General features: G+C 37.2%; 1 protein-coding gene across 3 annotated transcripts in view; it reads right to left on the minus strand.

Moving 5' to 3' along the window:
- DNAJC13 (DnaJ heat shock protein family (Hsp40) member C13) overlaps positions 1-10,889 on the minus strand; it is a 121,883-nt gene that overhangs the window by 28,686 nt on the left and 82,308 nt on the right. For all 3 annotated transcript variants that reach the window (XM_032869696.1, XM_032869697.1, XM_032869698.1), the window contains 8 exons: positions 10,519-10,634; positions 9,611-9,689; positions 8,077-8,212; positions 6,158-6,342; positions 5,646-5,720; positions 3,736-3,855; positions 2,388-2,567; positions 1,489-1,656 (listed from right to left, as the gene is read on the minus strand). In XM_032869696.1, the coding sequence (XP_032725587.1) occupies positions 1,489-1,656; positions 2,388-2,567; positions 3,736-3,855; positions 5,646-5,720; positions 6,158-6,342; positions 8,077-8,212; positions 9,611-9,689; positions 10,519-10,634 (1,059 nt within the window). The remainder of the gene's footprint in view (positions 1-1,488; positions 1,657-2,387; positions 2,568-3,735; positions 3,856-5,645; positions 5,721-6,157; positions 6,343-8,076; positions 8,213-9,610; positions 9,690-10,518; positions 10,635-10,889) is intronic.

Genomic DNA, 10,889 nt, shown 5'->3' on the forward strand with positions numbered 1-10,889 from the left:
CTGCCTTCGGCTTTGGTCATGATCCAGAGTCCTGGGATCAAGCCCCACATCTGGCTCCTTGCTCAGCAGGAAGCCTACTTCTCTCTCTGCCTCTCCCTAACTCCCCCTGCTTATGTCCTTGCTCTCTGACAAATAAATACAATCTTAAAAAAAAAACAAAAACAAAAAAAAACTCTTAGAAGAATTGTAAAACTTTGAGAATTGTGGTTTAAAATAAACATTTTGAAAAATCCAAATGGTGTTCAGACCGAGATTCTGAAATGCTCACCCCCCCCAACCTCCGTAGTTTATCAACAACCTCCCAGTATTTCTGGAAAGAATGTCTCCCCAGTAAAATATATCATGCTGCTGAATACAAAACTCTGAAAAAGTAAGATTAAGAGTGGCAACTAAAGCTCTTCACCTCTTACTCAGGGGACACTGAAAAGCAATGGCCTACACCAAAAAAAGAGTCAGACTGAATTAAAAACAAATATTTAAAAATTCTAAGAGTACTTTATACCTGGGACACTGAGGACTTCTTCCCTTACAAAAGGATTGCATAATCATAAGAGAAAACATAAAAATAGTCTAGAATTCTTTCATTCAAGGGTAACTACAGTTACCATATTAGTACAGATCCATCCATACACTTTTTTAATACCAAAAATGGGATTTTTAGCCTTTTCACTTAAAATACTTTAAACTTCTTTTGATGTCTTTAAACATACCTTTATAATTTAGGGCTTCATAGTATTCTAATGAATGGATTTTTATAGTTAATTCTTTAATGCCACATTCTTAGATTGTTTCTCAATGATCCTCACAGAAGAGGCCAAAGAGGTTGGCAGAGCTGTCAAAAAAATGCTTGATTTCTGTCATGAATGCATGTATGTGTGTTAGCTTTTAGGATTTCAACTCTGTGTCTAAGTTAGAGACTGTAAGAAACAGCCAAAAATGGGGGTGCCTGGGTGGCTCAGTGGGTTAAGCGTCTATCTTCAGCTCAGGTCATGATTAGGGTCCCTGCATCAAGCTCTGCTCAATGGGGAGTCCGCTTCTCCCTACCCGGTACTCACGCTCTGTCTCTCCTATTTATTCTCTCGAATAAATAAATAAAAATCTTAGGGGGGAAAAAAAAAAAGAAAGGAAGAAAAGAAACAGCCATAAATAGACTCAGAGTCTCCTAACTCCCACTTCTCTGCCCATTGTGAAATACCATTTCCAAGTTTGTTCTCTTTTCCTGTCCCCTTGTGACACAAGGCTGCTAAGAATTATGGTGGGCTCCAGAGCCGAAAAACAAAGTTAATTTTCCCCTGCAGAAAGAGTAGGCTTGCAGACCTGATATTATCAGGATCAATCCACAATAAACTGAATTTCTTGGATGAAAGAACAAACATGATCATTCTCAATTTTTAGGTTTCCTAGAGCAATCAACATTGTTGTGTTATTCTACTATTTAAATGATCTTGGAACATTCATCAAAACCCAGGCTATTCTGAAGCAACGTACCTCTGTAGCACTAACCACAGCAAGTTTTCTAGCAACATAGGGTGTCAGCATGCCAGCTAAACTTTTTCTTATGGTTGGATTTTCTGGGGTCGCCTGTTCTTCAGGCAGATATCCTCCAAGGCGACTTAGGGCACGGACACTTAGTTTAGCAAGGCTGTTGGCTACTTCCTGTTATTAAAAAAAATTAAGACATTGAGGTAGATCTGTTATATTACATAAGTAACATGGTACATTTATGGAATCAAAACCATAAGGAAAAAAAACAAAACAAAACTATCTGGGACACATTTAAGGAGCAAAAGCAAGTCCCCAAAACTGATGTAAATAAGAGCTTATGCATTAGAGCTTACTCTTTCATTTACACAAAAGGAAATCAGAATCTGTATACTCATTTATAGCCAATACAGTATCTTGTAGATAACTGGAAGAAGCACATTTGGGGGTAGGGTGGGGAGTAGGGGATAGGCAGGCAGACTTGCCTGCTAAAGAAACACATGAACGACTGGAATAATGAATGACAGTGACTAAAAAAGGAGAGACAGGAAAAAATATTCAAGGAAAGTCAGTTAAGTACTAAAGTATCTAGGGGTGGCTAGCCCCAACAGCCCAATATTACTGTTATATTTCCCTGTGTTACACAACCATAATTTTGCAATCATAAAGGTCACTCTAAGTAATCAAGAAAAGACTGTTACATTCTGTATATGCTACTGCAAATTCCCACCATTGTATCCTTCTAGCACAAGTAGTTAAGATAAAAAGTTCTGGGGCTTAAAGAGCAATAAGCTTAAGTTATCTAGAAAACAGTTTATGTCTGGGGCTCAACTCTGCTTTGCATTAATTCCGCATTAACCTATGGTATGGGTTCAAATCCAAGATTAGAGCAGTGTGAAAGTTACCTGCTGGTTTGTTTCCTCGCTTTTCTGAATGCCACTCTCTTCTAGTGTGTAGTCATAATTAAACAGATAACCAAGCAGATGCCACAAAATCCCAGCCTGAAATAGGTGTGTCTGAAGCCAGAAATCCACAGCAAAAGAACTGACACATTCTACTCCAAGAGCAGCAACCCTCGGAATACTCTGTGAGAATAAGAATAATAAAATTAGCAGCGCCTGGGTGGCTCAGTTGTTAAGCATCTGCGTTCGGCTCAGGTTAGGATCCCAGGGTCCCGCATCAGGCTCCTTGCTCTGTGGGAGGCCTGCTTCTCCTTCTCCCATTCCCCCTGCTTGTGTTTCCTTTCTCGCTGTCTCTCTCTGTCAAATAAATAAAATCTTTAAAACAAAGAAAGAAAGAACAATGAAATTACAGGGTTTAAAAAACTCCCAAGAGAAACTGGCTGTGAATTTATGTCAAGGTAGCTATCTTACTGTGCAAGATGTTTACCTCCTATTCTATTTTCAATTCCAACTTAAATCTGAATCCAATATCCTTTAAAGCCTAAAATTAAAAGTGACCCTGTGACAAGACAGAGAATTATCTTTGAAGCTAGTGTTTAAAGTCTTGGGAACACAGTTTTTTCCATTTTTCATAGCTTTAATTTTTAAAAGTAGTGATAAGGCATTAACAGCAACTCACACGTTCGGATCCCAAGTGTATCAGCAGTATCTTCAGCAGAGGTCTGTGGATTTGCTTCCTTATGTCAGAGTTTGTATTCTTATTAAATACTTCTAAGGACATCGTGTAAATATAGTTGAGAGATTTTCATCAGATTCCTTATTTCTAGATACCTCAGGCCAGGATCAGCACCCCAATTCTGTTCTATTCTAACACAACTCATTCTCTCTGGTTATCTAAGAAATCTCTCTCCTTCCCAGTCACCACTTCCATCTATCCCAGCCAGCTGCCCGCAGCACGATTGGATTGGGAGGAAGTGCTAAGTTCTCAGCTCCACAGAGCCTTTCTCACCAGGCAGTTACTGACTATTTCATGTTTCACACGGTCCTTTACTTGCACCACATCTATTTACTCTAGTCTCTCATTTCTTCTCTGCCTCTCTTCAAATGTTCAGATGAGACCCACTTCGCTATACAATTATCACTTTAGTTTTATTCCTTATAGACCACAGTTAAGAACAAAAGCCTCCATTTACAGCAAAGGCTCTGTGAAAAATGATTTTAGAGATCCAAATAATGCACATAAAAATGATTTTGGGAAAAACAGCTTATTTATAAATTGGGAACTGGCTACTTACTTGACAAGAACACCCATTGCTTACTGCATCCAGAAAGCATTAAAAATGAGCTGTACCTTGCCAAAATATAGCACCCGACAGAGATCCCTGATGATGCCAGGCATTTCTGTGATCTTTTCTCGGCATTCTTCAAACTGAGCGGCCACGCTATAGCATTTGCTGATATGTCCACACACCTGCACACAACAAAACAGAGCAAAACAAGAGAGTTACATGTGCTCCTTATTTAAGACAGCAGAAATAAAATCAGCAAAGATTCATGAATAATGTTTTAATAGTACATATGATGCTTCAAAATTAAAAAGAACATTTCTGGGGCACCTGGGTGGCTTAGCCTTGGGCTTAGGTCATGATCTCAGGGTCCTGGAACTGAGCCCTCATCAGGCTCTCTGCTCAGTGGGGAGTCTGCTTCTCCCCCTATGCCCCCACCCCTGCCTACTTGTGATCTCTGCCTGTCAAATAAATAAATAAAATCTTAAAAAAAAAAAAAAGAGAGAGAACATCTCTGTTGAATCGCCAGTATTCCTGGTTATGATTATGATTTCCTACAGATGCAGGGTTGGCAGCCAATGGCCATGCAGTGCATAGGCCAAAATGACTGTGGCCTATTTTTGCATGGCCGGGAGCAAGGAATGATTTTTACATCTTTAAAGGGCTGCAAAGAAAACCACAAAAATATGCAACAGAGACTGTATCTATAGCCTGAAAGTTTGAAATGTTTACTCTTTGTCCCTTTATAAAAACTGTTTGCCAACTCTGGATTAAGGTATTTTTGTCCAACCTATTAACATTGCAGAATTACAATTCTCAGGATGAAACTAAAAAGCTTGAACTTGATTGTTTTAAATCCTAAAATCCGCTGGCATTAAAAAAAGGATCACAGGGGCGCCTGGGTGGCTCAGAGGGTTGAGGCCTCTGCCTTCGGCTCAAGTCGTGATCTCGGAGTCCTGGGATCGAGCCCCGCATCGGGCTCTCTGCTCGGCAGGGAGCCTGCTTCTTCCTCTCTCTCTGCCTGCCTCTCTGCCTACTTGTAATCTCTGTCTGTCAGATAAATAAATAAAATCTTAAAAAAAAAGGATCACATAAAAAGATGCATTCTACAATTATCTCAATGAATTTCTGATGGATTTTTCTATCATTCAATTATAAACTTAACAGAAAGAAAATAAACCAATTAAAACACTGTAGCAGTGGTGGGGAGCACCTGGGCGCCTCAGTCAGTGAAGTGCTTGCCTTCTGCTCAGGTCATGATCCCAGGGTCTTGGGAATCAAGCCCTGCATTGGGCCCCCTGCTCAGTGGAAAGCCTGCTTCTCCCTCTCCTTGCCGCTCCCCCTGTTTGTGCTCTCTCTGTCAAATAAATAAATAAACCTTAAAAAAAAATAAAAACTACAATAGGGGTGGATTATTGAACCTGTATAAGACAATAAATGTTAGCTGAACCTGTGGTAATCTTTTCACAATATATGTAAATCAAAGCATCAAGCTATATGCCCTAAATTTATACAATGATGCATGCCAATTATTTCTCAACACAACTAGAAAAAAAGTACAAGGGATGATGGACAGAGGTAAACAAGAAAGTTAGGGAAGGGGGCAGATGATAAAGGAAACAAGAATGGCAAAATGACAAATGTATGAAACTGGATGATGGAGATAGAAAGCTTCATTATATTATTCTCTAAGAAAAAAAAAATTAAGCCACTAGATCACAAGTAATTTAGTGCAGTACTTCTTAAAGCATGATGTAGAGACCAACAGCATCAGCATCACTTGGGAATTTGTTAGAGAAGCGTATTCTCAGTCCTCCACCCCAGAGCCACTGAATCAGAAACAGTGGGCAGCAGGGCGAGTGGAGGTTAGCCAACCACGTTTTCATGAGCCCTCCAAGTGATCCTCATAGATGTTCAAGTCTGAACTACTACTAGTCAAGTATAACTTTCTTAGAACCATACATGTTAGCCTCACCTGTACTGACATGTCACTTGGTTTACTAGAACGATTCAAGACAGCCACACAGCGACTAAACGCCTCCTGTAACACCTGGAAAAAGAGAAGATCAGCCATTAATTCTACATTTGGACTTGAAGCCAGATAAGCCTTTTCTTATAGGAATAAAATATTAAAAATCTTTTCATGTTAGATACTTGGTAAATAAAGGTGTTTTGCTTAACATTTGTTAAATAAACAGAGGATTACCATAAGTTTCTTTTTAAACATTCCCAATAAGCTAGTTTGTAAGCTGCAAGTTTACCAATCTTGAATCCAATACTATCCCATTCATATTATGAAATAAGGCTCCATTCTATTTTTAATGCTGACACTAGAATATGGAGACTATAGCATGTTATTTGCTGGAATAAATTAAAATTAAGAAATTATATCAATTTTACTTATACTTGGTGAATTCTCTATTGCCAAAAGTCATACAATGTGCCTGAACGAGCTTGAAGTGAAGCACAGAGGACATTCCACATTACCTCAATTCCATTCTCCCTTCTGAGCTCTTCAGCATTGAGGGCTGAGCAGTTGACAGTATGGAAAGCCAGCTCTGTAGCAGCAGGCAACAGTGGTGATTCTTTTGAGAAAAGGAGGTCATCTGAAGTTTCCATTGTTATAGTCCTAATTAGCATGGGGTATCCTGCATATTTATAAGGCTGTAAATCTGAAATAATCAACGGTTAGTGTTGGAAAAATGGCAAACAAAACAAAAACTGACTTATGGTTTTAAGTTAACTATTTTTAATTATGTTCCCTTAAAGAAAATGACAAAATATTTAACATTTTAAATGTCTCCTAATTCTAGTTCATAAAAAGAAATTAAAATGGTATAAATCTCTTGGATCTTTCTTTTTCTAGCACACTTGTTTGGCTCATTTCTCCAAAATGCTTCCACCAAAAATAGAGTATTTTCTGATAAATTTACTGAACTTAAGTATGTAGTGGTTTTGATCCTTCACAAAATATCTACTTTCTATGTTGTTCATGGGATCTTTGTAACTTTTCACTTGATCACAGCACAGACAAATCAGGATCCCACACCAGAATTAATTAGCTATAAATCCCCTTTGGGTAAGTGGGATACACAGCCTAAAAAAACTTTATGACCTTGGTAACACACCAATGGTAAGCCACAACTACCACTCTTATATAGCTGTTAGCCATTAAAACACAACCAATGGTTTGAAAATGACTTCTTTAAACTCGTTCTTATTAGTGGTAAATGTGATATACCTAAATGTGTTCTGTTCAACTCATGCAAAAGTGAATCAATTAATCACTGCTCTCAAATTGCTAGATCCCCATGCTGTCCCCTCCAATAGTAAAACTGCAAGCCCACTTGTCTTCAATTACCCAACAGTCCTGCTTATGTCAAATCCACACTGTCCTCCCTTCCTTTTCTCCTAACATCATCCTACAGAGCAAATGGGTCTCCCACACGGCACTTCAAGCCATTCATTTCCCAAGCCAAAGGATACCTGCTGTCTTGAACCTAACTTCCCATCTCTAACAAAGCCTTTAACGTTTACAACATACTCCTGGCTTTGTAGGCGCTATTGTTATTGCAAATGACCTTGCAAACATGCCGGAAATTCCCAATAACCCTGTATGCTGAAATCATACCTATTTCTTCTAAAACAGTGTTTTCCAAACTGTCCCACAGGATCAGAGAGGGTTTTTTTTTTTTTTTTTAATTTTTTGATTTATTTGACTGAGAGAGAGACAGAGCGCATGAGCAAGGGCAGTGGCAGAAGGAGAAGGAGAAGCAGGTTCCCCACTGGGCAGGGAGCCCCATGCAGGGCTTGAGCCCAGGGCTCTGGGATCATGACCTGAGTTGAAGGCAGACCCTTAACTGAGTCACTTGGGGCCCCAGGATCAGAAAGTGTTGAGAGCTACCACAGGAAATGAGAAGTATGAGAGAAGCATATGATCATCTGAAGTTTCTGTAGCGTTTGAAAGACCAGACCAGCCTTTAGAAGCTTTTAAAGTTATAACAGGTGCAGTCTTTCACATGTGATTTGTGATTTAAGAACAACATGAAATGATCCTTAAACTCCAAATCCATTACAGATCTCCTTTAATGTTTGCTGCTTAATGGCTAAACCACAAAAAACTACCCAAGTACCTCCACAGAACACAAATGTCCTTCAGGAAAGAAAAATGAAAATTTGCTGGAAATGTAAAATATTGAAAAACATAGGCAGGAAGTAGAAAGTATAATACAAACAACATTTTGGGCCTTTTGACAGAACACTACTCTTTTACTATATCTGAAATGCAATTCTAAGAATCTTTTGCAATAATAACTCTAAATCTATTGAAATATGCTATAGAAACAAGTAACCTTGTAGAGTTAAATGGAAGGTAAACTAAAATTTGAGATTAACGTATGCCTTACCTTCCTTATGACGGTTGAAGAGGATGCTCTGTGTTTTCAGAATTAAAATTATATTCTCTGGATCTGGTCCATCCACTATTTTTGCTGATTTGGTACATAAAAATTCATATGCTTTATTTACTTTTTCAAACATATCCTGTAATATGACCAAAGATAATTAACTTTTAGTTTGGAACATCTCAAACCACAACTTCAACAGAACACAGCTGGTTTGTATTTTACCAGCAACTTCTTTAGTTATTATTTTGGTTTTTTTACATTAAGGAACTCATTCCAATTGTAATCTAGCTAGTATACTTGGAAGGTGAAATTTTCTCTCTCCCCCGTCCCCAAATAGCTTTTTATTGATCTTAATACCATTACTAAAAAAATCCTTCACTGGGTTTATACCCACATTGAATTCATACACACTAAAGACAGTTTCTAAGCTATTATAAAGACAGTTATAATAGAAGAGATACTATTTAATGAGTACTACAGCAGGCATTGTACTGAATATGCTTTACAAACATTATCTCATTAAAGCCTCCAAACAGCCACATGAGGTGTGTACAGTTATATCCTCATTTTTTAGATAATGTTAAATAACTTGTCTAAGAGCACAAAGCCAACTGGTGATGGGCTAAGACTTACACTCAGGTCTGACTCCTAAGTCCATTCTCTTAAACTGTTCCAACACTGTATTATGTTCCTTGATCTACATGTTGATTCTTGTGTCAGGGTCATATTGTTTTATTATTATAGCTTTATAGAGTATTTTAACATCTGGTTGGTTAAGTCTAGAAATTTAACACTGATTTCAAAAATTTCTTCCTACTTTGATTGTTTTCTCTCCCAGATGAATCTGCATTGCTACCCATTTCTCAAAAAATTCCTAGTTTTTGATTAAAAAGTCTCAAATATATAAAAGCATTATCTTTTCAATACCAAATCTTCCCAATTAGGAATACTATCTCTAATAAAAAAAGTTATTAACCTTGAAATCAGTGAAAATCACTCCAAGTTTCTAGCAATAAACTACCAGTCTTAGTTACAGAAGTTACTGTGTGATTTCATCTTTTATGAATCTTTCTTGATATTTTAGTAAGAAGCTGGAAGAGGCAGGATCAGGAAACGCTGAAACCTGTTAACTTCAAGTCTGATCCAAATTTTCTACTTTTTCAGGTGTCATTAGAGAAAAAAAAAGTACCCAGAGCAATTCGTATGGCAATAACATCACCTACAAATGAATTAAGTTCATCCACACTCCTGATGTTCAATTATTTATACAACTGTCCATTAGCGTTAATTCTCAGATGGGAGAAAATATCCAGAAGTTATGAGTCACAAGGGCAGTCCTTTTGGTAAACTGAGGGAGGACCATTCATGTAGAAACCATGAGCATGTGGGCTAAAAGTTAATTTAACATACACTGGGCATTATATTATGAGGCAGATACGAGCAGAGGGAGTAAGTATATCTTTTATCCATCTACCATAATAACAGAGCCAAAGAAAGTCAATCCGAATGTCCTAACTCCAAAGGCAGTACATACCCTCCCTTCTGGATTCTTATCAGGGTGGTACTTTTGTGCAAGTCTGAAGTAAGCTTTTCTAATCTTGCTCTCATCATGCCTGTTAAACAACAAAATTATTTTTTTTAACAGAGTAAGGTGCAAGAAAAAATTTTATATTATTTAAAACAATACTGTAAGAACCTTACTTTTATTGTATATGATCATAAATTAGGCATCAAATTAAACCCAGCAAGAGTCAAGAAAGAATAATCTTTATATTAACTTTACATCTAAAAGATAAAAACTCAATGTTCCCTATGGAAAGTTATCAATCACTTCAAATTACAAAACCATATTTGAAAAACTAAAGTATGTTTTTTTCAAACCAATTTTTCAGAATGACACTTCAAACTCTGTAATATTAAGTAATTTTAACTATCAGCCTTGCCAAAAATACACAAATTCAGTCTATACTTGAGAAAATGTCCTATAAACCATTTTTCTCTAATATTATCTATTCTACTACAAAATCATCTCTAATAAATTAGTGAAGTAAACCTGCATTCTTACACATCTGTCACTTAGTGACCTAAACATACTGTTACCAAGTCTCTTTCTCATGTATAACACAAACTGTAAGAGGAAAGGTGAAGATGAGTATCTGAGTATCCACCATGTGTCAGGTATAGTGCCAGGTGTTTTGCGACCATTACTTCAATTAATAGACAGCGAAGGCTTACCAGAAAGGACAGAGAAGTGTTAATTCTGCTAATAAATGTGCAGTAAATGATAATCACATGGATACAGTTCCATATGGCTATTCCCATAGGTGTATATACCAAATAAGCAAAAAAATTTAGAAGTTGTTGGTTTAAGAATTTCATCTTTGATATTAATATCCTAAGACAAGGCAGAAAGTTACTACTGAAATACTGAAAATAACTCACGGCCCCTGTCCTTGAGGGAGATTAAGCACTTCATAAGCATCATCTATTGACATTGTAGGTGGCTTCTTTTCTACTTCCTTCTTCCAGGCATCAAGTGTATCTTTTAGAAGCTTAACCTTAAAGACAGAGGATTAAAATTTGTATCTCTTAAAGTTAAACTATTTCTGAATGTAATTTTTAAGTTACAGAATTCTTGTGCTATATATATATTTAAACTGACATTTCTAGGCTATCCAATTATTACAATTATCGAACTACAAATAATCAAAATCACCTTCTTGGCACTGCTAAACAGAGAGCAAGGTATCTGCTATAGGGCTACATCCCTCTCTTTATCTTATGCGATTTTTTTTTAGAGGGGGTGGAGAGGC

The sequence above is a fragment of the Lontra canadensis genome, unplaced genomic scaffold, assembly GCF_010015895.1.
Source record: "Lontra canadensis isolate GAN:19392208 unplaced genomic scaffold, GSC_riverotter_1.0 scaffold38, whole genome shotgun sequence".
Taxonomy (NCBI): domain Eukaryota; kingdom Metazoa; phylum Chordata; class Mammalia; order Carnivora; family Mustelidae; genus Lontra; species Lontra canadensis.